Source organism: Diadema setosum, chromosome 8 (assembly GCF_964275005.1).
Source record: "Diadema setosum chromosome 8, eeDiaSeto1, whole genome shotgun sequence".
NCBI classification, from domain to species: Eukaryota; Metazoa; Echinodermata; class Echinoidea; order Diadematoida; family Diadematidae; genus Diadema; species Diadema setosum.
Window position 1 is genome coordinate 16,565,424 of NC_092692.1, and position 27,258 is coordinate 16,592,681.

Sequence of the window (27,258 nt, forward strand, 5' to 3'; positions counted from 1 at the left end):
TTCAACCCTCTGTACAAAATTTTAATTATGTACAGGGCTCATTAACTATTGGTGTGTATGGGAGTGTTTGGTTAACACCCTGACAATGGCCAGGATTGGAATGCTCCATTACATATTCATGAGAAATTCCACTGTCAGTGTCACAGCTAGTCTTCATTCATCCTAAAATGTAGCATATGCAAGCACAGAAAAACTTATGCTTATTTTCTTCATGTGCATGCATTTTACCCTTTACAATCTACCATGGGGGGGGGGGGGGGGGGGGCGGAATCCCCCCCCCCCATGTCTATTGTTCAGGGTCATTGTAAGCACACTCTCACATACACATCATTGGTTCTTGTGTAAAGTTCAATTTTGTACAGAGGGTTCAAATTTGACCAAAATCTGGAACTTCACTTTAAAATTAATCATAGATTTAACGAAAACTGATTCATGATGCCATATTCAAATCACTTCCAATTAAACTGCACACTATTTAGCTATTACTCATATCAATGAGAGTGTCATCTGATGCATATTTTCAAACTACGTATTACAGATCAAAAGTGGGAAATGTTTTTTGTAACACCTAGTACATATTGATATGTAAACTGTACTCAAATCTCAACAGCTGGTGTCACTCCTTTTTGTTTTATATTCCAAGAAATTAATTCAAATACAGCATGTCTTTGTAAGCATGTCTTTGTGTCAGCAACTAATATACAATGTACTGCAAAAAGCTGTTATTTTTGCAAGGATTTAAATTTTTCAAAATCACTGTAGGGCCACAAATGTAACACACACACACACACACACACACACACACACACAAAAAAATATTGGGAATGGACAGACATTAGTGCAGCTTTGACAGCCTTGATGTCATATTACAGTACAATAAACAACACATCATGAAAATGTCTGTGACCTCCTCAATGGAGAATACATGTGTATCTGTAGACAAAAATAACAGCTTCTACAGAACACTCTTATTACCACTAGATAGCGAGTTTTGGACTTCCTGTGGCTGTCCATACAATTCTTTATCTTTCATATAATTTTCAAGTGGGAATTCCAATCGCATTACCAATTCTTTGTATGTTTCACATCAAGTTATTACACTTGACACACAACAGATTAAGAAGCAATCACACAGTATGTTTCCCAGTATCATGTGTGCTCTTTATTGGTGCTATTCACAATGATCCCCTAGCAATGCAGACTGACACTGGAGACTGGATGATGGTGTGGAGGGACCATGGGTATCGATAGCTGACTTAGTTCTTGTAGCCGCAGCGGTTGCGACGGCCACGGGCTGTCTCGAACTTGCGTCCGTACGAGCGCACGTACGGTCTGAAAGGGGGACAACACAATGGTGACATAAGCAGTTATGAAAATTGAATGAAAAATGAATACATGTACATGTATATACAGTGTAGATTCAAGTCTCATGTTGATTAAATAATGAACAGTCAATTATCAGGGACAGAAGAAGAAAATGGTATTTTAGCTCAGTTGGATGTTTGTTTTGGTAAAAGATGACGCCTTTATACTGAATATATTTTTACAATCTCTTTTCAACATAGTCAGTCAAACTCATCAATCTTGGAAGCTCAAATACTCATGGTTAACAATTCTAAGTGCAGCTTGGAAGACATTTCTTATAAGATTCTTAAGCATAGTGTACTGCCAGAAAATATCACTGGGAACCTTGCCAAGTGAATGTCCCACAGGAAGAGAAAGTTACTTTGTTTTATGTTTATCATGACAGCCAACAGCACAAAATATTTCTCACACTACATGATATCCAAGAACTTGCATGTAATTGTGGAATCACTGCTTAATAATATGAGGATTTCAGAAAACATTCTTGTTATAAGATGTCCCATTGTATATCTCATGTAAAATCTTTATCCTGAATGTTTTCAATCATATTTTTTCCTATTTTGACTGACATACTGCAGAGTAAAATAGATGAAAATTCACCCTTGAGTATTCTTTTCTTGCATGCAATGATTCCTGCTATAGTCCCACATACATTTGTGGTGAACTTTTTTTTTTCTCATAGATATTCTTTCCTTACCTTATCAGTTAATCACAAATAAGTTTACACAATGTTAGCACCAAAACCTTCGGAGTAATCTGTCAATCAAAATAGGGCCTATTAAATCAGCCTGAACAGTCTAGTGGCAGACTGTGACAGAGATTATGTTAACTGTGTTCAAGGTGATCTCCTGAATTACGGGAGGCAAGGTGGGAAAACCAACTGGTAGAATGGACATGATGGACAACTTACGCAGTGGAGGAGTGTGGAGTTCCTGGAGCCTTGCCAAAGTGTCTGTACACTTCACGGCTTGTGCGACATCCTGCAAAATAATTTGATTAAAAAAATAAAGAAAGAAGTAAATAAAAATAATGTTCTCACTTGTGTCTGCCATTGTATAAAAAAAAATGGGCATCTTTACCTACAAGCAAGTCTTCATTTGAAATTCATATTTTGGTTTTACTTTTTTTTATTCTTGCTGCTTAATTGCAGATAATTCTTCATAGGAATGATGAGGCTTTGAGAACATAATCAGCAAAAATCAACATGGAGAGTTATATCAACTGGAAAAACATTTAAGTTCAAAAATATCCATGACAGTCAAAGCATTCCACAGCAGTCTACCTGTTCCGAAGTTACCATTTGAAATGTAAGTTCTAATGGCTCTGTAGCTACAGTATCCAACCTTCTGCATTCCGGCAAAATTTACAGAAGAGCTCATAGAATTTATAAACTGATCTTCACTGCTGCTCATATGGATAATTTCCAGTTCAGAACTACAATTCTCCACAATATTTTTGCAGAGATTTCTGAGAAGTTGTAAGGAAATTAAAAAAAAAAAATCCTTAGTAGTTTCAGTTTCACATTTTGATATTTCTTACTATGATTACAGCCAACAGTAACTACCCACCTGTGACTATGTATGTGAGAGCATAATCGATCAGAAAACCTTCTGCTTTCTGAAACATATCTTGATAATTTTGTTATTGAATATTGTACTGTTCATTGGTGAGCAAAGACAGATAAGAGTAATGTAAATGTATACATGTATGTGCAATGTACAACAAACATATATATATATATATTTTTTTTTTTGTGTGTGTGTGTGTCCCTGTTTTTACAAGATACCCCATATGACAAGGAGATTTCAGTGATCCCCAGCAACTTTTTACAAGGTTCCCCAGTACTGCTCAACTCTCTGGTGTAGAGTGGTGTAAATTTTTCTCATTTATCCAGTCGAAGTACAATTTGCAGTACGAGTTCTCTGGCATTACCTTGCATGAGGACAGTGTTCTGTCCCTTTGGAGACTGCAGGGCCAGCTGGTCAAAGGTGATGATCTCCCCTCCGGCCTTGATGATGCGGGCACGGGCCCGGGCCGTCACCCTCAGGGCGCAGATCTTGAGCTTGGGGACCTTGTGGATGCGCAGGTCATCCGTCACTGTGCCGACGATGACGGCCGTCTTCCCCTGCCTGCTCTCGTGCTTCATGTAGCGCACCTGCCCCAAGAAAATATCAAATATAACAAATAAATTAATAGCATTTTTACCCAGAATGTCATGAGGGCACACTGTCAGTATGTCAATGTGAGAAGAGTGAAAATGAGCGTATTGGAAATTGTGTATAATAATCTCATTATTTTCACTTAAAAGCTTTAATGGATACAATGCCAAATTATTATGTTGTAACAAAATGACAATCACAAATACTATCAAAGGACTAAATTGCAAGAAAGGGGTCATGAAGTCTTTAATAACAGAAATGTAGGGCTTCAATGTAATTTCAATGCAGTTTCAATGCTATTATGTTGCAAAGAGATTTATGACTCCAGGCTTTGCAAGCAAGAGATACAAGATGGACAAAGATGAACAAGAACAAATTGATTGAAGTGCAGTCAATTGGGCTGTGTCTGCCTTGTCATGTACATAATATCTTCCACAAGGATGGCCCCTTTATTTACAAATACATTGGAGATGAAATTTATCAATCTTGACCACTAACCTTGAGAATGAACCTCATATCCTCTTTGCATAATAAAATAGCACTACATTTCCATTCAACACACAAAATACATTGTAACATACAGAAATGGCTTCATATTAATGGAAGATTGACGACTTTTCACCTATCATTTCAAATGAGAAAAAAAAAAGTGTATTCATTTCTTGCATTCCTTTTGAAGAACATTACATCGGACATTTCTGTGTGAAGTATTGCATGATTACGACACATCTACCACACGTGATGTACAATGTAGTTACGTTCTATGACTTCTTAAAAAAACAACAACAAACAAACAAACTCAAAACATCTGACCTATCACCAGTCATTCAAACCGGTAACTATTGACCTATTGAACATTCCTACCTGAAGTCAAAATGGGTAACATACAGTATTTTGTGAGATTCAACGACAGACCCGGAAGGATCTTGCCAAAAGTGTTATTAGCACATTTGTGCATCATGTGATATACAGTCAACCTTGCTTTGTCGACCTTGCAATAATTGCTAAGTCAAAGGTCTTTTTAAAGGCATAATTTACCATTTGCAGATGAAAGCATTAGTGCTCTAAAATAGTTCTAAAATGTGAGTTTGGGATAGAAACAACCACTGTCAAAATTTGAATCCGTATAATCGATGTTAAGTGTTGTTGAATACACAAAATGTGAACAATAGTTATAATAAAAATATTTCCAGACTAAACCGTATACAGTTACGGTTTATTGAGAAAAACCCTGATATCTCCTTATATTTTAGGTTTCATTGCAAATATTTCATATGGTAGGATGTTTTATGATACAACAGACCTACACATATGCATCAAATGTGATATCTTGAACATTTATGAAATCACTGCTCCCAAAGGTAAACTGGACCTTTAAGTTCTCTTCTCTTTATATTCTAGTGATTTTGATCCCTCATACATCCCATTTTCTCTTAAGTTGAAGCTATTTTACAGTCCACATAGACTTGACATACCACATGGCAACGTTTACTGTACCTGGGTAAAATGCGGTATAAAATGGGGGGGGGGGGGGGGGAGAAGAAACATAATGCCTCCTGCTCTATTCACCAGATATTTTGAGGAAAGGAAGCCTTCTTCCTTTTTTTCAAAATTTCAATTCAAATAAACCAATGAAATGTGTGCATTTTCTGACTGCGGAGTAGAAAAAATAATAATTAGTAGGCAGACCTACAAGTGTTCCACACATGCTATACAAATAAACAACCCTCTCCCCCCCCCCCCCCCCCACATGCTATACAAGTATTTACTTACCACACGGGCCAGGGACATGGCAGCGCGGTTGCTGCGGCTCATGAAGAGCCTCTTCATGATGATGGTGTTGAACTTGGCATTGGTTCTCCTGGCTAGGAACCTGTACAGCTGCAGAAATCATTGGTAGGGAGTAAGCAATACTTTCAACCAATCAGTCATGTTCACAGTGACAGAGTTAAGTCAATAGTTAACAGTGCACACTGAACTTTGAAGTGTAGAGTGTATGGAACTGGACAGAGATGGCGTATACTGATCTCCTAGTCGTACATTATACAAGTTACATAGTGGCGCTAATGTACTTTTGTATCCATGTACTTCAGTATCTCAAAAACCACTGAACCAGATGCAGATTGCACCAAAACCACAGGCTATTTTGAACTTTGCAACTACTTAATAGCTGATTTCCATTTACAATGTACTTGTGAATTTGAACTAAATCGGTTGTCGCAAATTGTCGATATCGACCTTTGTGTGTTTCAAGTCAGCAAACTACATGTACATGTAATCACAATGTATTACAGATAATTTACTTACTTCGTGAATTCTGCTGTTCACCCACCTTTGCCTGCCTTTCGTGCAAGCGTCCTGCTGCATCCAGCGCAGACAGCGCACAAGTGAATCCGTAACATGATCAGTTTGCTGACAAATTTGAGTACCCACCTACTTCTTTAAATATCAATTATGTGAAATACATGTAGTAATTCGGAATGTTTGTATGCACTGTATGCACAAGATCAGGTTAGCTCTAGTCTGATTTCACTTTTCTCTTTATGAATGTTTGTCAATCAATCAGGTCAAGCCAATCATTTTTTTCTTCTTTTCATCATGGAGAGTGGATATGTGTGTGCTAATACTGCTATAAAACAAACAAAAAAAATCACTGTGCAAACTTGCAACAATTGATGTCAGATGTGAGATGGATGATAAGTACAAAATGAACATGGGGCCTCACGAGCACCTCATCCCGCAGGCCTCATGAGCCATGCTCATAGCCATAGGCACAACCACTACAATGTACAGTTTGTATTTAGCTCATGAGGAGGCACTCGAGGCAGGGATCCTTATGTCTGAGCTGGAGCTCCCCTCTCATGGTGAGAATTCCAACTTCCAAGGACTGTACTAAACTAGACCTTGGACCCTGGAATCTGGATTTATGTACAAGTAGGCCTATAAATTTACTCTCAGTCTCAAGTCTCTGGTCAAGTCTGGATGAGCAGCAATTTTCATGGCTAATGACCAATGTCAGTGCAGTGATGCCAATTCTCATCTCAATAAACCACACAGCATTTAACACAAGTGTATCCAGACATCGGAGGAGCAGAGGAGCAAAGTCAAAGTGATTTTGTAAAATCGGCCCCACCACATACAATGTACCACAGTGCGCGTGCATCCATGTGTCTATGATGTGCATGGTTACTACGGTACATATTGGTAGACGTACAGTCAGTAGTAGTAGGTTAGGTTAGGGTTGGAGAATCTTCTTTACTTAAACTATGGTTAAATTAGTCGAGAGACATAATATTTGGAAATCCGTTTGGTGGGGCCGCATTCACGAGTAGAGTTAGGGGCCTAGACTGTGTTATACATGTACATATACGGAGAAAGCCCCACCGTGCGCTGGCGCTGGGCTGACAATGACAATGAATTTTATTTCTTAAGTTAAAGGCATAATTTACCATTTGTACATGAAACAAAAACTCAGCATCGGTGCTTTAAAATAGTCCTAAAATGCGAGTAAGGGATAGAAACAACCACTGTATAAATTTGAATCCGTATAATCAATGTTAAGTATTGTGAAATACACAAAAGGTAAACAATAGTTATACAGTTTCCCGACTAAACCATATACAGTTACGGTTTATTGAGAAAAACACTAATCTCCTTATATTTTAGGCTTTATTGCAAAAATTTCATATGGTAGGATGTTTTGTGACACAACAGACCTACACATATGCATCAGATGTGATATCTTGAACATTTTTGAAATCACTGCTCCCAAAGGTAAACAGGACCTTTAAAATGGCCCCTCCCGGGGCATGGAATAAATACAATGGATATAAAACACACAATAAAAAAAAACAACTTTAATCTTTGGCAGTCACAACACATAGGCCCTACACTGTAACGTAATATCGGCAAGATCAAGATTTCAGGTCTAACAACAAATACAGCACACTGTGTCAACTGACACACTTGACACTAAAACTGATTCTAGTCAAACTTCGACATAATTATCTTACAAAATCTGGACAAGTTCTTCAACTTTATAATACTCCTACTAGCTAGACACCCTAAGTAACAGTTACATGTATGGTACAATGTGTAGCCCTACTTTGTACGTGTACATATCGACCACCCTTTTTGAAACCGACCGCGTATACATTGGCGCACAGAACGCCTAGTACGCACTTCACTGCGCGCAGAGCACATAAAAATGGATTGGCTTTGACCGTTGATGAGGATGGTGTGGGAAAACGCGAAAATTCACTGTTCATTATTGGTTTTAATCAAGGACAAAATTTCGAATGAATATTTTCACCGAATCGTAATGACAGCACAATGTAATGTCTATGGAAGTTTCTACACATGTAAAAGGCTTCTAAAAAGCTTCGTACTACACGGTGTTCAATACAACTCGGTTTGCGTGCATTGTCAATGCAAAAACTGCGGTCGATCTCAATAAGGAGCTTTACCGCGGGGAGCTGAAACGAGGCCACGCAAGTTCGACGGCGATATTTTTGCACAGAAACTTCGAATCGAAAAGGGAACAACGGCATTTGATAGTGCTGGATTTTCTCAATCACGTACAAATGTAGGTCAAGTTTTTTACGTGAATTTCTGTGTTAAATATTCTTATCAAGCAAATAAACATTAGGCTGTCGATGAGTGTAGGTCCAACCATATTTACTTGATATTAATTGATGAAATCTAACGTTCTAGGACATGAGAAATAGATCATCTACATTGTAGGCCTACTTCTTAATTATAATGCCCAGATCCCCTACGTGTTTCACTGAAGAAGGGACAAACCAACAAGTAGGCCTAATGAAATTCATCCCCTTGCACCTGCAAATTACATAAAGTACATACTGTAATTCGGGCTTACACTATGATGTATAATTCGCGTTGAACGCCACGCAGCGCTAGCTGCATGCATGCTGCACAGAGCAGTGCCCAGCCCAGTGCATGCAGTGCCAGTGCAGCATGCAGTGGAGTGCGAGTGGGGATGAATTCACGAGTAAACTTTAGACAACACAACAGTCAACAGGAAATTTCGAAAGCCCCGTAGCAATAGTATTAGTACAGACAGGCAGTGGTGGGGCCCATTTCACGAATATGCTGGAACAAGTAAGTTTTGTATAATTTTAAGCCCACAACCGGGTATGTTAATCAGGTATGTTGTACGGTGCATTTTTCTCCAACTTGAATCTCGTATTTATCAGTACATGGGACTATGTAAATGCCACACACGTCTTTGTACACACCTTCACGAGCAACCGAAGATAGATATCCTCGCTCTTGGGTTCTGTTCTGCGGACTTTCCGCAGCTTGGAGTGGTCGATATCAATACCCTGCAATACAGAACGGAGAAAAAATAATAAATTTTCACAGATTAACGTATTTCTAGTGTATACATTGTCCGATTGCACTGATTTAAAGGGATTTTTTAACGCATAATATCGTAGGATAAGTACCATCTTGGCCGAGATTGCCGAAAGAGAACTTTTGATAAAAATCTAGCGCCCTCTACTGGGCATGGCATGTGACATCGCATTGACAACATGTGAATTGCACACGTGTGTACCACAAGTTCTGTGGTGTGTACGAGCAGTACTTTATGATCTTTGCTCCGTACTATCAGCTCACGTACCACCACTATACTACTGAGCCTATTGCAGATCACGTTTCGTCCCTTGCGCTGTACGTAGTGTTGAGCCGCCGTCATGGAAGCTGTCAGTTCTTCCACGAACGAACTTGTCGAAAAAGTACTGAAGAATGCAGCGGAGGAACAGAAAAAATTCAAGTCTATTGATGTCAGTCGTGATATAGAACTCAACATAGACGTTGGGAATCTATTGGTAGTAGATCCTAATACACTGGACTTGAAGGCTTTCGGGTAAGCATTTGAGTGATTGATACCGGTACAGGTTCCTGCTCGGTGCTAGTGTAGAATCTAGTGATCTTGATCTTGTAAATAAGTTTACACAAATTGTACAATGTATTTAAAATGTTACCTAAAATATAAGGTTAACGATAAACATGCCAGACTAGAGATCAGTGATCTCTAATTTAGTCTCTACCTTGTCTACACTGCTGTATGTTGCTCCATACAAGCCGAGATATCAGCTGTAATATGTTTACAACCCACACTAAAGTTATTAAACGTTAGACTATGCAACTTGCAAGTGTACCACCATGACCACAGAATTGATACTTGGGAGTGAACCACATCTAAAAAAGACTATATCTGTGGCGCCTACATTTGCATACCGGGTATTTGCCATGCATGTTTTGAATAAAGTAGTGTACCGGTATGATTATATTGCATAATATGTGGAGAAAATTGTTTGTTGTTGCATACGTATGCATTTACAGGTAGATTCTAGTTTAATTGTATTTAAAAAAAAAAAAAAAAGCATTTGGTCTGTGCATGAAATATGAAATACTGGTTTATATGCAAATTTACCTTATGCCAGCGCCAGATTGTTATGGTCCATGGTGCAATGTTAACCCCTGAACTTGAATACGCTCTGTCGTCTGTAATTCTGCAAGTTTCAACAACTGTTTGTACACTGCACTGTATACATGTAGGCCCTCAGGGGTCGCACTTAACTTTTTTTTTTTTAACTAGCCAGGCGGACTACTTAGAATCAATTTTGACACTGAAGCAATACATTGTATTTTGGCTAGCCAGACGGACTAGTAACTTCAGAATTTTATGATTTTTAGCTAGTCCGACATGATTTTGGGTGGCCAATGGCCAGCGGACCATCGCCAATTTCGAACCCTGTACGTATACAATGTGCATTATTTTATGGCAGTGTGATCAGTACAGTAACGAGTATTCACTCTCCTACTCGTACATAAACCTCAAGTGGTTATGATAATGATACTGTCATATTCATGAATCAATCATAGAGGCTATCACTCACAAGAGAAAAGGAAGAATAACTATAACAGCCGTATACTGTGTGTGATACAACTTACAAGTGTACAATGTACACATGTATGTCACTATTTTTCGCTTCTTGTCAAGGAGTATCATGTCTAATGTCTAAATGACAATGTCTGTGTCCCCCCCCCCCCCCCCCCCCCCCCCGTAGTCAGACAGTCAACCATACACATTCATATACAATCGGACATTGAATGCTTTTCCAGATTCTTAGAGTCACATGGAAATTCATGTTTGACCCCAGGCTATCAAAGGTTTGTTGGAAGGGAAGATCAAACCCCAACACAGTTTTTGTCAAATCCAGCGGAGGTGAGGGGAGACTAAGGGATCGCCTGCGGCACCTGTCCTTCCGTCCGTTGTCGTCCGTCTGTCCGTCCGTCCGTTGTCGTCCGTCTGTCCGTCCGTCCGTCCGTCCGTCCGTCGTCTGTCCGTAATGCTACAAAAACTTCAATAACTCTTTACTCTGGGCTTCAATTGCAATCAAACTTCGAGGGAAGAGGGGTCATACAAAGTTTCACATTTTACCATAAAATGTATTTGAAGATCACCTCAAGGTCAAATCTCACAGGCAGGGGTCAATGAACTTTAGGGCCCAATGAAGTTTTTATGGTGCGTTTCTATTTGGGTCATAACTTTTGATCCATAACTCCATTTGTGACTAAACTTGGATGGTAGATGTCCCTTGGGGAATGGGGTGCTGTTCGTTATTCTTAAGGTTCGCTATTCCGAAGGTTCGTTATTCCGAAGGGTCATTAATACGAAACACGCAAATTCCCTATACCTAGAGGTTCGTTAATCCGAAAATGAAAAAGGGTTCGTTAATCCGAAAATATGTGGCGTTATTCCGAAGGTTCGTTACTCCGAAGATTGGTTAATCCGAAAATGAAATACGGAACAATGAACCTTCGGAATAACGAATCTTAGGAATAAAGAGCCTTCGGAACAACGAACCTTCGGAATAACGAGCTGTAACCGGGGAATGGATGGTCACCACAAGGTCAATGGTCACAAGCATGGGTCAACGAACTCTTAGAGCCCAATGTTATGTTTTTATGGCGCGTTTCTATTATGGGTCATAACTTTTGATCCGTGTACGTTTGTGACTAAACTTGGATGGTAGATGTCCCTTGGGGAGTGGATGATCACCACAAGGTCAAAGGTCACAAGCAGGGGTCAACGAACTTTTAGAGCCCAATGTTAAGTTTTTATGGCACGTTTCTATTATGGGTTATAACTTATAATAACTTACAATTTCTTGTACCGGTATGGGCGAGACACATTATGGCACTTGCCTTGTTTTGGGGTTTTTTGTTTGTTTTTTTTTTTTAAGAACTGTGGAAAGAAAGCCAGCCCAGCATGCTTTGCAGCATAACATACGCAGTAAGCACATTAGAGAATTGGAGGAAACATCACAAAGCCGCACTACCTTCACAGTACCCCTATTTTGACATTTTTTTTCTTTCTTGGGAGGGGAGTAGATTTGAAACTTACAGCTGTACATCTGTACCTATTGGGACCCTTTTTCAGGATTATTCAGTTATGATTTTAAAAATCCCCTAATTAAAAATATATCGGGGAAACTTTCCTCTAAGACTGCCTATTTCAATGATTTTTCAGGATTTCTTCCCAAAATGAGCTCCTAAAACATACCCCTTTTTCCCAAAATTGGGAATGCGCATGTGGTACAGATGACCACCTGGATTTGATTGAATACATTATTTTAAAACCAGAGTTTGTTTCCAGTAAGAAATGGGGTAATTCTAGAAGCAAGATCTTTCTTATTTTTGCAGATCCAAGAAAGAAGAGTATGTGGCGTCGCTAGCAAGAGATGGAACGCAACTTCTATTCAATGATTTATGGAAGGTACGAAATTAGCCTTACTTGTAGGTCTGTCTTTCAGAGCTCAGTTGATTGTTCTTGTTAGATTATTGATGCAAGATACTGTACCGTAGAATGGCATAGTGATGCAGGTAAACAGTGTAAAGACAAAGCTTACAATACCAATCTTTTCCCACTCTTTGTCCCTTAATCAATGTATTTACCAAGGTATTTAAATAAAGGAAGAGAGAGGAAAAGACAAAAATCCAATGAGTTGTGGCATGTGTATAGGTTCAAAGAAACCTACAATTGTCTCCCAAATGCTGTACAAATATCAAATTCTTGTGGCAACAATGTTTTAGTACAAGAGCAGTAGAACACACTGCAAGATTTAGTATACAAATTCAGACAAATTATACCACTAGTGTACATACACACTTTACAGTATGTGAATACTGTACAGTATTTATAAGAATGTGTAGAAAAGTCAGTCAGAGATACTTTTGTAGCTCTTGTGCAGTTTTGAAAGATTCTCCTTTTTTTTTTGTCATTACTATTAAATTCATGTAGCTCCCTGTGCAACGTGTGGACGAGGCGATCACAGTTAAGGTGGGTTGACTTGGATGTTTTGGTACAATTGTAGTCCCATTATTTGTTTCTTGAATTGTTAATGTATTGATCTGTTTGTAAAGTGATGATGCGGTTTGGGATTGATTTTATGTCTTGCGTACATAGTGTACGGTAAGAACTCATACAGTGTACTATTTGGATTGAATTTAAATATATTTAAAACTAAAAAGTGGTCTATTCTATGGAGCTCTGCCCAAAAGTGGTGACCTGCAAATTCCAATTTGTAGTTTTTAAAATGTGTTTATGATCCGCAATCGCTGCTAACAGACAGTATCAATAGTATCAGAGCTTCTAAAGAAATCTCTTGAGTTATTAAACTCAAGAGATTTCTTTAGAAGCTCTGTCTTTGCAAAGAAAATGTGTTGCTTTACATGTACATTGTACATGTACAAATGTACCATTCATGAAAGATGATGAGTAGAGTCCCCCCCCCCCCTTCAGATTCTTTCCAGTGTTGTGCTCTGACTGATAGTATGATGGTATGCATTACTGAAATTACAGTTTACATTGTATGTCTACACATTATGATATCAGATGGCAATGATTTGTGGTTGAAACCAGGGCCCCATTTCATAAAAAAGTTGATATGATAGTAACTCTTGCTGAAATAGAAATTGTCATGATAATGACAAGAATCCAGCTTTCTGATTGGTTGTTGCTATGAGAAGCAAGAATTGCTGTCCTAACATTTTTTTTTTTTTAATATGAAACATTTTTTTTTTTTAATATGAAACATTACCCAGAAGTTACATAGTCGTATATTTATTACTTGTTGTTTTCTGTTGCACACCACAGCTCCCAGAACCTACCACAGTACTTCCTAGAGAGAAACATGTAAGTACAAAATGCAAACATGTAGGTCTTGCCCTGGTGTCATGCCCAGTAATTGAATGGATTGATGAATAGATAAATAAAATATTGTGTCTCAGAGTAATTGGGTGACTGGGGAAAATGGAAGATAGATCGATAATAAAAAGAATGATTAGGATGTTATTAAAGTATTAAAGAGTAAATGTTTCATTGGCAACAATATTTTTACACACTTGCTCCAAGGAGCAGTAGAGACACACTGCATTACTTAGTATTTAAACGTCAGATAAAGTATACCACCAGTATACATACACACATGATGTAAATTATACTGTATTTCAGAATGTGTAGAATGTGTGTTTGTGTATTTTTTTCCTTTATAGGTGAACATTGTTTGTATGACTGCTGTTAAATGCAAATACTCTTTAAGATAAAAAGTGATCTTGTCCAAGCCAGTTCCCAATAAAGTCATACATTATTCTTGTTGGCTATCTGCACATAGTAATAGAATCAAGTATGGTGTGCAAAATCTTCAATCTCAGATCAGATTTTGATTTATCTACAGGTACGTTTTTGTCGTGTCTTGAATTCACCTTATGCATTCTTTACCAATCTTTAGTAATGCCACTGTTGAGAGAAGAAGTTTCTTGACAGTCCTCTCAAAAATACTCTCTTAACTTTGTCACAGATGAGTGTATCCTTTGTTTTGCTTGCCAGGTTTATGCTGTTACATCATTGCACAACATTTTCCTCCCTCTCACCCTTCTGCCCATTAGGGCAAGTGCCCATTTAATGCATAACTTGCTCATCAGGGAGCCATGACGTACCGGTAATAGATTTCCCAGTCCAGTGGGCATGTGGTTCTGTGGTGCCCTAGCTGTGAAAGTACATGTATGACCTGTCCCTCGTGAAATTCATTCTGAAGCTTGTCATTTGTCGGCAGGTGCCAAAGAAGAGACCAGCCACAAAGTGGGAGCAGTATGCCAAGCTGAAGGGCATCCAGAAGAGGAGAAAGCCTGGAAAAGTCTGGGATGATGAAGAACAGGTTGGTACAGTACAACCATGTAGGGCTACATGGTACAACTCTGGATGAGACAACAGCTCACCATTCATAATTTGAAATGTAGAGCATTAAAGAAAAAAAAAATCCCTCCACACAAAATGAAACATGGAAGGGTCCGGTCATATGCTGTGTGGCATACATTGCAGAAAGAGGAGCATGTGTCCAGTTGTATCAACATTACATTTGCAGTATTACTATTTTTCTTTTCTTCTTCTTTTGATATTTTTTTGTATTTTTATTGGCCACGGGCAGAATGTAAGGTACATGTACAGTACGCAAGTATTGTACAGTCACATGTTCATATTAAAGATGGATCATGTTACTATTGTCATTTCTTCAGTGTGGACTGACAAAGGCCAAATAGAAAATAATAAAACAGTAAACAACAACAAAAAAAGAAAGATAATTCATGTCTATACAATTGGAAGCTTGTCAAAGAGAATAAGAGATTATGTCTGTGTATACAGGATATCTGAGAGACTCCCTGTTTGTCTGTTATTTGTACACATCATGATTTTTCTTTGGTTTTGCATTGTCTTCCTTGTATAGAAATGGATCCCCCGCTATGGTTACAAGAGTAAGAATGACCTGAAACGTGACTGGATGCTAGAGGTGCCAGACAATGCAGGTAAATTTCACCGACCTTTAACCTCAACCTTTGGCGAATGAAAGCTCTGAAATAAAGTTCCTAATTTTTTTAACTACTTGTAGCCAACATGTCAAATAATTGACATTGATTTACATTGTATCAGATGAAAATGTACCTATTGCATCATTAACTGCACCATATTCAATCTCTGTAGTGAAGAAGTTATCTTTTGAAAGTTTTTGTGGTTTGATAGGATGTCTGATACCCCCCCCCCCCCAAAAAAAAAGAAAAAGAAAAAAAAAAAGATAATATTAGGAAACACTTTTTTTTTTTCAAATTAAATCTACCTTTTCAAATACAAATAGGAATCGGAGCTCTGTTTTACTGTCTCAGTAAAAATCTGTGCCCTTTGCAAGCAAAACCTTTGCTAGCAGATCAGTTTTTGAAGCTGTCTCATTCATTTTGATCAATCAAGTTAGTCTATGTATCCATGTTCTTTCATCAGGCCTATGTAGACCATGATGATTTACCAGTCTTGACATGTTTAACCCTTCTCGTCCTGTGTGTTGAAGATCCATATGAAGATCAGTTTGCCAAGAAGAAGAAAGCCAAGCAGGAGAGGGTTGCCAAAAATGAGCTTCAGAGACTCAGGAACATTGCGAGACAGAGGAAGGGGAAAGGTAATAATGACACACCCTGAGCGAAACATACTACAACATGTACAGAAGCTGCCTCCCTGCCTGCCCTGGGCAACTAAAACTCATTGGTTGGCAAGTGAAATAAATGACCTTGCATATTGCTCGGGCATGATTTGGCAAGCCAGCAAGTTTCACGTTATTACCTTTTTCAGATTTTTAGATTTTGGATGCATTCAGACATTCCTTTTCATCTGTCCAAATTTAAGCTTTTCAAGTGATCTAAATCTTAATTTCAGCATTATTTTTCCCATTTTGATTCAAATAATTTGACAATATGTCAACTACATTGTCACATTGTTTTGAATACCAAATTACAGCTCAGCACAGATCATGCCCTTTAGAGTGTGCATAACAACTTACAGTACTTTGGTTTGTCAAATCCCAGCTTAGATACATGGATATTGTTTGACAAGATACATTGTTTTGCAAAATTTATGTCAGATATGCCATTTAGTTTGTTAGATAGTTAATATATTCAAAAACAAAACAAAACATTATTTCTTACATAATTTTACCCTTGATAGTCGGAGAATGTTATCCACAATTTGTAGACAAGGTGTCATGGAAAATGATTCAAGTAGAGAGAAACAGGAAACAGTCAATCCTTTGGAACCGTAATATTGAAAATAGGTCAAAAGTACCAAAACAGACATGTTTTTTTTCTTGCCAATCAGGGCTGTGCTGGCATACATGTAAAAGCATGGTTTCATTGCCCCAAAGGGCAGTTTAGGTAAGAGGGAGAAATACACTGTACATTGTATATATGTGATGTTCGATCCTGTTCATAATGAAGGAAATTTCATTTTCATGTCATAGTTCAATATCATACAGAAACTACCTCACAACTGTAACTGGCAACAGTCAGAAACTTATCAGTACAGTTTAAGCCTTTATTGGTTATTGTTATATGATATACAGGTGTATAAGGGTCTGGACTAGAAATGACCAAATCCCCAGCTAAAGATGACAGCCCTAAAGTGATGAACATTTACCACAGTTCTTGTCACACATTTGTGGACTTGTGAAATTTCATTACTATAATAAATATTTTCTTTTATGATGTTTCGAAGATGAAAGTTTGTTTATTTGTTTGGTTGTCTGTATTTGTGATTTTTATCCTTATTTTCACAGTTCCTGGAGTTGGGCTGACGCCAACAGAGAACCCCTCAAAGTCTCAAATTAACAAGGCAATTCATCTGTCTAAACATTCAACAGCATCAATAGGCAAATTTGAAAACAAACTGGTAGGTACCTGAAGTCAAAACATTATATATGATTTTTCCCCTTACATTTTCTCATACTCCTGTGCCTTGTGTAATTTCAACCCTGAACTATAATATTTATTGTTGTTGGCATTAGAAGCCAGTGCATGCTGGCCAGTAATCTGGCTGAATTTTATCTATGGGTGATTTGAATGCTGAATTGAAGTGTCTGGCTCTGAAACTGAGATAATCTTTTTCAAGAAGTAAGGATGTCATACTTTCATGATTGCAAATGCAAATTGAGTGAAAACTAGCTGTCTGAGTCTGTTTTTTGCTTCAGAGCTGAAAGGATGTTTGTTGTGAAATACTTGATTGTTCTCCTTATAGTCAGTTCATATGGATACTCGAACTTATTATTAGGAAGGGATTTTAGACTTCTAGGCTACATAGAAAATAGAAATGTCAGTTAAGATGTAAGTTATTAAAACAATATGTAACGGTGTCCTGTAGCATCATGACGTGTCCATGTAGCATCGTGATAGTTAAAATCTGGTCCTAAAAGACAAATAAATGCAATTAGCTTGACCAAAATTTGATATAATATGCATAATTACTAGATTAGTCAGATAGCTAAATATCTTAACTCTCATTTCCACAGTTTTACTTTTAAAAGAAAATTACACAATGTGTCACTATGCTACGCGGTGTCCACCAAATGTAACAAAAAAGGACACCGCATAGCATCGTGATACATTTTGTAATTTTCTTTTAAAATTAAAACTCTGTACAGGAAATTTGAGATATTTAGCTATCTCATTCATATCTTGTAAATGCATATTGCATCAAATTTTGGTCAAGCTAATTGCCATAATTTGTCTCTCAGGACCAAATTTTAAAATATCACGATGCTACATGGACACGTCACGATGCTACAGGACACTGTTACATATTGTTTAATAACTTCATCAAAATTGAGTCTGAATGGCACAAAATTTCCAGGAAAATGTGTGGCCTCAATGCAAATGTAAAGCCTACAAACAATAAATGTATAGCATAATTAATATTGAGTTATGCTGAAATGTATTTTTTAAATATCACGATGCTACATGGACACTGCCCCAACTTCATGGAATTACCCATGTATGTACAGTATAGAATGGTAGAAATATTGATGTGAATGTGCAATTTAGTATTCATGGAAGTGCCTTGATGATTTCTGTTCAAAAAGAAATGGAATGAGCAAGATTTATACAACGTCCAAGTAGATCCTTGTAATTTGATTGGAGGATTGTTGGTGACGTTATATCAAATAAGTACTCCATTCAACGCGCCGTGCAATTTTGGTTCTATTTTTGCGTGCAACTTGGTTCGATTTTTTCGTTCTATTCCACGGTTCGAGAAATTATTGTACGGTACTGCGTGTACTGTGTGTTGCATATTGAGGATCGCATGCAGCTAGCGCAGGTACGTGTGCGGTACATGCATGCGCGTACGTAGGCCTACGTAGTGCTAGTGTACGTGTATGAGCGCTAGTATAGCTGTGACCTGTATCTACACTGATTGCACAAGCCAGAAAGAGAATAGCAGTGGATACACATGTAAGTATAGCTATATTTTTCATACATATATAGACTTCTAGGCCTACTTAGACCAAAAAGATCTACTTGGACGTTGTATAAATCAAATAGTGTATGGTCTTTACTCGTGCAATGGAGCGAGATTTCGCACTCGGTGAAAGATGAGGCGCACTATTCAACTCGGCTTCGCCTCGTTGAATAGAGCGCCTCTATCTTTCACCTCGTGCGAAATCTCGTACCATTGCACTCGTGACCATTCACTATTTGTATACTATTCAATGGTTGTATTATGTCTGAGGATCTATCACACAATGAACAAGTTTTTATACATTATTTTAACTTTCTTTATCAATAGCCTAAAGAACCTGATGTGAAAAATCTTGGAAAAAGAAGAAAGGTAAGCATATCGATAACATCTTTCGTTTACCTTGGTGTACGTTTTTGTACACGCTGCTCCTCTAGCCCCTCCCACCCCTTCTAGGATACATTGTGCCCTTTTTTCACACAACTTGTCATCTATTATTTCTTAATAATTCATATTGACCGATTCGGGTTCGTTGAGGGCAGCAGACATTTTACGGCACAGGGCGCAGCCATAGTGGGTGTATCAGCCGACCCCCCCTGCTCTCCCCCACCCCCGGGCAACATGTTTATCATGCACTTGTAACAAAGGTCCGCGCACTAAGCAAGCATTTGCGCACTCAGTACGAGACGCCCATTGGCTAAAGCAGTTTTTCATTCTGCGCGCGTGCTAATGTAGGGAGAGGGGTGGGGGAGTGCGGAGGGGGGGTCGGCTGATACACCCACTACATTATGTATGGCTGCGCCCGTGCCAAAACTACACATAGCGCGTCACAGAATCGGTCAATACACGGACCTTCTGTTGTGTTTTTATTTTCTCCAGCTCTTGGATTAAAAACAACAACAATAACAATAATAACAGTAGTATGACTGATGCTTTGTTCACAGCACTTTCTTACATAAAGACTTAAGCCAACCCTGCTTGGGCATTTGCCAGGATGGATGCTTAAAGAAAGATATTGCTGAACATCTAAATGATATGAGTCTAATTAAAACTACTCTTTTAGTAGTGTCAGTGAAATATGAACCAGGGGGGCATTTCATGAAGCATTTTGTCCGACAACTTGTCGGACATATTTGCTCTCAGCCAATCAGATGCAAGAATTTCAGTAGCTTTTAACATTTTGTCAGACGAAATATCTGACAAAATGCTTTATGAAATGCCCCCCCCCCCCCCAGGAGTTTATATTTGAGCACTGGACATCATGTGTGTACAGTCCCGACTCACTGTAGCTTCTTTTCCTGATTCCGCCTTGTGGATACTAATGGTAGTATTTTTGTCAGCACCAAACTCTTTTATCTCTCAGCACTGTAATTCTATTGTTGACATGTATGAGGAGTTGTATGACTGAGTCCGTATTTCTGTCTTGTGTGTCCATTTGTGACATCATGTGAAGCCAGTAATATGATTGCTAAAGGAAAGAATTCTCAAGATGACTTTAAGAGAGTGATGAATGTCTTATAGATAGTTTGTTATTGACTATTATATCCCTCATAAATTGCTTCTCGTCCTCTGATTGGTCGAGAGCATTGAAAACGACGAAACATATTTCTACCATACAAATCCGCGTCTCGCTATTCTCCCTACTGAAATAGTAAAAAGAACTATATCACGCTGGTGAATTTCGCGCCTTTTTTGCTTTACGTCGCGATGTGAAAGATTTCACGTGTTAATGAATGGGTATCGCAGCACTTTGCTTCGCGAGAGATTTCATGCACAAATGAATGGTATCGCAGCGCCTTCACTTCGCGAGAACCACACAGTCAATTTTCATGCACAAATGAATGAGTATGACACACGGTAGACAATACACTCGATACGTGTTACGTTTAGAGAAAATAACAGACTCACCCAGAGAGATTCTTATAAAGCTCTCTTTCTACCTAAAAGGATGCCCATGGCGTTGTGGAATAGAATATTACGTTACAACAGAGTAGGCGTTATTGTAGATCTATAGCAAACATGGGCTCTAGATTCTAGAGATCTTTACGTACCGTAGATCTTGGCCTCATAAAGACCCCCTATAGAGATATTGGAAGGTCGTTCCAAAGTTTTGGAGCCATGTATGAGAAAGTATGATCCCCTAACTATGGTATGCTAGATTCGAGGTAAGTGTCTATGCCTGTCCCAGTGTAGGACTGCCTGTAAATTTGGGGAGTTCATGCTTCACCGCTTGAAATTTGGTCTTGCAGTTCATAAACTCGAGCGACCCACCCAAAAGATGTTGACAATAATGTAGTAGACAGATTTAACAGGTTAGGCCTGCTTAACTATTTTTCGTGTAAGTTAAATCTAGCTAAGCCTATTTCTACCTGTCTAACCGTAGTTCCCGTAATCTGATCCTTTAGAAATCCTAGTAGAGTCTATCAGTTATTTGAGTAACGTTAGACTCGTCTAGGCTAGTAAGTAGGAGTCTGAGACGTGTTAGAACACGAATCACACAAATTTACGATGGCACTTAAGCCAGATCTAACGTTCGACTTGCCGTTACTGAATGTTCTACCCAAATTTACAATGTATACTTGCATTTTCCCGCAAAGGATAGTCCATATTCATGTATAGACAGCTAGAAAACGCTAGAAAGACAATAGAAAACATAACAACAGCTGCAGCTCACATCGTTGATCAGCTCAAGCACGCCGACGTACATGTCACCAGATAGGCGTATTGCATGCATGAAGCGCGTACTGAGTTTGCAGTTTGCGCATGTTTACCAGTACGTTGTACAGCAGTGCACTGCGCCTGAGTGCGCAGTTGTCTCTTCATAATACGCGTATGCGCTGCTGCTTTCCCAAGCATGATTGACCTGTGAACCTTCTCAAAAAGAGTGAGTCAGGGATGCTCTAAAAAGGGTAAATTACAGAATACCAGCAGTCAATTACTCTATTCATTGGGAGGGATATAAATTGGTATATATAATTGGTATCTATGATGATCTATAGGTGTAGTTATGCAAGACACTCCTTGTGTTTGTACTTGACAAAGCGTTGCCATGGTAACCGCATGTTTTCTTCGAAATCTTGTGGAGTGTACAACTTCCACAGTTTTGAAGCAATTGAAATCAAATTTGGTAGGCATTATGGCCTTGAGGCATAGATGTGGAACACATAACTTTTGTGTTTGTCGTGGCCATGGTAACCATAATTTTACCAAAACCTTGTGGATTGAATAACTTCCACATCATTCAAGCAAGCAATTAAGGTCAAATTTAGTATGTATGATGATTGGGAGGTGTAGTTATGCAAGACACCAATGTGTTAATATAAGAAAAATGTGTTGCCATGGTAACCAATCATTTTAGTATCAAATTGAACCATTTGATCTATGAAGGTGAAATTTGATGTGTATGATGCTCTTTAAGTGTAGTTTTGCAAAATGTCCTTTGTATTTGTATCGGACAATGCGTTGCCATGGTAACCTCATTTTTTTTTTTTAAATCCTGTGGAGTGAACTTTTTCCACAGTTTTCAAGCAATTGAACCCAAATTTGGTAGGCATTATGGCCCTGAGGTATAGATGTGGAACACATAATTTTTGTGTTTGTCACACAAACCGTTGCCAAGGTAACCACAACTTTACCAAAACCTTGCAGATCGAATAACTTTTCCATCATTCAAGCAATAAAAGTCAAATTTAATATGTATCATGATCTAGAAGTGTAGTTTTGCAAGACACCAATGTGTTAGTTTAAGGAAAATGTGTTGCCATGGTAACCACTCATTTTTGTATCAAAATAAACCATTCAAGCTATGAAGGTCATATTTGGCATGTATGATGGTCTTTAAGAGTAGTTATGCAAAATGTCCCTTGTGTTTGTATCAGACAATGCATTGCCATGGTACATGTAACCACACTTTTTACCCAAACCTTGTGGAACTCAGTGTCAACTCTGTAATTGTACAGTAAACTAAAATTATTCTGTTTCCAATTTGACAAGTGCACAAACTTTGTATTAACGTCATTTCCCTCATGACATCACATACTATAAAGCAACACTAGGGGCGGGGGTATTAATCACCTTCAGTGATAATTCTAGTTGGGGCCCAGATTCTATATTGTTTGCTTTTGATTTGTTTGTTAAGTTGTTGTGACCTTAAAGGACAAGTTCACCTTCATTAACATAAGGATTGAGAGAATGTAGCAATACACTGTATTAGTAGAACACATCATTGAAAGTTTGAGGAAAATCGGACAATTCGTTCAAAAGTTATGAATTTTTTAAGTTTTTGTGCAGTCATCGCTGGATGAGAAGACTACTACAGTGTATGATGTCACATGCGTACAACAATATAAGGAAAATAATAGAGAATTTTACAAAATTTCATCTTTTGAAAAAAGTACACATTCCCTTGACTCGTTACTGACATATGTTATGGGTGATATTATTCCCATTGCCTTTAGAAAGAGGCAAGTCAAGTGCTCTTTTATTATGCGAAAAAAGTGAAAATATGTTGAATTTTCTTTACATTTTCTTTATACTGTTGTACTCATATGACATCACGAGCCTTAGTAGTCTCCTCATCCAGCGGTTCCAACACAAAAATTTTAAAAATTCATAACTTTTGCATCGATTGTCCAATTTTCCTCAAACTTTCACTGATGTGTTCTACTAATATTGCTGCATTCTCTCAATCCTTATGTTTATGAAGGTGAACTTGTCCTTTAAGGTTTGTGTGGTTGATTTTGCCAAAAAAGGAACATTTACATACTTTCTTTTTTTTTTAAACTTAGCAAGTTAGGGATAATAGCCAGTGGGATGATGGTGAATTACTATTATATCCATTTTTTACTTTGTCTTTTCATGGCTTCAGTTTGACCCCGTGATGGGTTCACTGAAGAAGGAACATGATCTCCAGAGGGATGTCATAGCTGGTCTGATGAGAGGCAAGCCAGAGATGAATGTAACCAAGGTGAGATTCTCATTCTGTTTTTCCCTTAACCCTACTACGTACTGAATTCTAAAATCCCCACAGACTTAGTGCATAGACCACCTATAGTTCCCACAGGGAACAGGTTAATTTCCTTGCCAGTTGTGGATCTCTTTGGATCATTAACTCTCTATGTGCCATGGTGTAAACCCCCTGTGTGCCAAGTTATTCTGAGACAGCAATGTAGTCCTGCTTTGGGAAAACATCCTGTTTTTCCAAACTATGTAACTTTTATAGATTTCTGTTACGTACCCTCGACATGTAATGAGCCAAGTTGAAGGGAAAATACCAATCTTTGGTTTGATGTAAATTGTATGAGAGATCTACAAGTATTATTCTTTCAAATGACCAGTAAATGCATTATTGTTGAGCCATTTCTTTTGCCTACAATACAGTTACAGAAAGTTAGAATTTGCTTGCAAATCAAGTAAGGAACACTGCCTGATAATCAATCACCACTTGAAATGCAAGCTACATGTACGTGTGATAGGAATGGAACCACAAGAAATGCTTTCATTGTACCGTGGCATTTGGTGATTTATTGAATGGTTTGGGCGGATTTGTGCGTTCGAGCAGAATATGCGAAGTTGGCATGCCTTCAACTGAGTCAGGTGTGCGAATGTGACACATAGAGTTAATGGGGGAAATCCTCCTTTAATACATGACATAGCAGTAATACTTGTTAGATGCCTTTTTAACAAAGTGTTTGTCCCCGTGTTCAAAATCTTTGTGCAAGTAATGAATCTTCTGCATTTATTGCCTATTGCCATTGCCACACAAAAGTCTTTTTGTCAGCCTCTTTTCATGTCTCAGACATGCAGCAAGTAGCATAGCAAGTCTGGGAACTTCTCCTTTCATAGATAGACTTTCTATTTATTGAGATTCCCACAAATTGGCTACCATCATGATACTGAATTTCAAAGTTGATTTCTTTTCACATTCATCTGTCTATGTGCAGATATGCTGATATGTCAAGCCCTCAAATGCAATAATGTAGTAATTTCATAGAGCAAAGTTGCATTGCTTTGGGATACAGGTGATAAATGGAGACTCAAAAGATTTACCCTGGACTAATTTTGCATATTTTGAAGCAGTTCCCTGCTCAAAATGCAACAAATTTGTACATGTAACATACATGTAAGTGTTGTTTGTTCTTTTGATTGCTTATGGATAAATCATATGCTGTTCAGACATCAGTTCTACACTATTATTGTGTTGATTTCATTTTAAACCAGCAGTTATTGATGAATATTGTGATAGGACACTCTCAAAAAGTGAGGTCCCTTGGCTTTAAAAATGACTAACTTGTCATGTTATTGTAAATGTTTATAAAGGGGAAATGAATATTAAGTGAATAAACGACCTTGAATTGTGCCCACCTCTTCCTTCACTGCATACCCTCCAGGCGGTCAACAGACAGATCCGGGAGGAGCAGGAAGGAGCTGCTGCGGAGAGGCAGACAGGCAAGAAAGGGGGCAAGCGTGGGAAGGAGAAGGGATCCCGGAAAGCCCTGCCGAAGACAGCCGGCAGGAAAAGGACCAAAGGAGGCAAACGGGGAAAGAAGCGGTGATCAAACCCATTGTTGCACCAGTCGAAACTTCTATTGCTGGCATCGTGACTGACTTTAATACACCATCTCCAAGAATCTCCGTCTGTTATACCTTAACTCTTCTGAGGCAACACCAGAAGTGCTTTTGCATATTGGACCTGCAGGTGGCGACCAAGAATGCCTGACTTTATGAATGACATCCATTCATCGACAAGACCCTACATGAAAGCTGTTTGAATGACATTTCTTCTCTTCCGATAGAGCTTCCACCGGATGACACAGATGGGACCCATCTTTAGTGAGAGAGTGGACATAGTCATCAGTTATCATGCTTATGATAACTTTTAGATTGAGATAATTATGGGACATCACTGTTGTTATGTAAAATTTTGCAAATTCATCGCCTGATTATGATTTTGTTGCATTTTCTTCTTTTTTTTTTTTTTTTGGGGGGGGGGGAGGATTTTGATGACTTTGTTTATTCTCTAAAATACCAGTGCTGATTTATAGGATGTGGAAGATAATCATGATAAATGTCCACATATACAGCTGTACACTGGTTTAAGTGGTAGGCATTTGTGATGTAAATGTCTTCATTGTAGGTAGTGAATCATGAGTACATCACACCTCAAAACTGTTTTAATGTCAGCATGCATACGAAGTTGGTGTGTATGGTGGCAACTTCCATGCTATTCTTACTGGCATCATCTAAATTTTCCCCCATATGCCCAAATATGATGTCTTCATGTTAAAGTCACTACTGAAATTATGATCTATATTTATACATCTCTCCAAATTGCTCTCCTACAATGTACGTAATATGAAAAACCTTTGAAGGGATGGTATCGTATAGCATCGTATGAAAGTTGGCCCCAACTTTTATTAGGACCACTTTGTTTTTAGATATCCCGGCCATTTCAAACCTGATTTTCATGAAATAAATGTTGATTTCATTTTAGATAAGCTGTATGCCCTTTCATATTTCATAAGTAGATTTGTGTTCTTTCACCAGAGAGAGAGAGAGAGAGAGAGAAAGAAAAGAAAACTGAAGCTGTGTCTCACCAAGCTATGCCATTCATTTAATCCAAATATGTGTAGATTCATTGCCAACAAATGTAAAAGCCGAGAAAATATATTTTGTTAACAGTCGCCATATATCCAGTCTGACACAGTTTGATCCTTATTCACTCCTAGATGTAAGAACATAATGACATCTTGTGCTTGGGGCTGAAATCCAATTGGAATATTAACAAAGATTGTACATGCTACCTCTATTGCCCTTCCCCCCCCCCCCCCCCCCAAAAAAAAAAAAAAAAAAATCTACATTCAGGATTAACAGACAAGGAGCATGCTTTGAATGGGGGGGGGGGGGGATGGAGGGCTAGCTATTACTTGAAGTTACAGTACAATAAATACTGTAAAATATCCAAGATTACAGCAAATTCAGTTTAATGGGCAGTTATAAAAAGTGCTTGTGTGTTTGTGTGTGTGTGTGTGTGTGTGTGTGTGTGTCTCAAATTGCATTGCCAGTGTGTTAAAGTTTTTTGATAATGAATGAATCTGTATACTGACTGTGCACATCATTACGGATGGGGCCAAATTAAGACAGGAAAGAAGACTGCTGATAAAATGTGATATTTATATACTGAAGTAGTATGGATGGGCCTTGAGTCCCACTACTGAGAGGAATATGTCATTTATTGTCTGAACTAGAATTTTATTGCCCGAGTCAAAGACAAGGGCAATACGATTTTAGTGAGGGCAATTTATGTTGTATCTCTCTGAAGTATGGTTGTAGATTGCCCATTTCAGGCACCTTGAGCAGTAACAGAAATCATCATGA

General features: G+C 38.3%; 2 protein-coding genes across 2 annotated transcripts; one reads left to right on the forward strand and one right to left on the reverse strand.

Moving 5' to 3' along the window:
- Positions 1–1,139: 1,139 nt before the first annotated feature.
- Positions 1,140–9,052, reverse strand: LOC140232307 (large ribosomal subunit protein eL18-like). The gene is made up of 6 exons (XM_072312436.1): positions 8,993–9,052; positions 8,783–8,869; positions 5,298–5,405; positions 3,298–3,520; positions 2,276–2,345; positions 1,140–1,332 (listed from the first exon to the last, which is right to left on the reverse strand). Exons 1-6 carry the CDS (start codon positions 8,993–8,995, stop codon positions 1,257–1,259), a joined length of 567 nt encoding a protein of 188 aa, XP_072168537.1. The 5' UTR covers positions 8,996–9,052; the 3' UTR covers positions 1,140–1,256.
- Positions 9,053–9,144: 92 nt separating this feature from the next.
- Positions 9,145–26,653, forward strand: LOC140231555 (ribosome biogenesis regulatory protein homolog). The gene is made up of 11 exons (XM_072311693.1): positions 9,145–9,414; positions 12,261–12,333; positions 12,859–12,897; positions 13,714–13,752; positions 14,672–14,773; positions 15,341–15,419; positions 15,953–16,060; positions 17,210–17,322; positions 19,213–19,254; positions 23,750–23,848; positions 25,272–26,653. The coding sequence occupies exons 1-11, from the start codon at positions 9,242–9,244 to the stop codon at positions 25,434–25,436; spliced, it is 1,032 nt and encodes a 343-aa protein (XP_072167794.1). The 5' UTR covers positions 9,145–9,241; the 3' UTR covers positions 25,437–26,653.
- The last annotated feature ends 605 nt before the right edge of the window (positions 26,654–27,258 follow it).

Bases quoted from the DNA above. Each gene is read 5' to 3' on its own strand.
- LOC140232307 (XM_072312436.1), bottom strand. The intron at 5,406-8,782 runs GTGTGTACAAAG...TGATTTCTGCAG, and splicing joins ATCTTCGGTTGCTCGTGAAG to CTGTACAGGTTCCTAGCCAG. The intron at 3,521-5,297 runs GTAAGTAAATAC...TTCTTGGGGCAG, and splicing joins CCATGTCCCTGGCCCGTGTG to GTGCGCTACATGAAGCACGA.
- LOC140231555 (XM_072311693.1), top strand. From the start codon at position 9,242: ATGGAAGCTGTCAGTTCTTCCACGAACGAACTTGTCGAAAAAGTACTG. The intron at 12,898-13,713 runs GTGGGTTGACTT...TGCACACCACAG, and splicing joins ACGAGGCGATCACAGTTAAG to CTCCCAGAACCTACCACAGT. The intron at 17,323-19,212 runs GTAGGTACCTGA...CTTTATCAATAG, and splicing joins GCAAATTTGAAAACAAACTG to CCTAAAGAACCTGATGTGAA.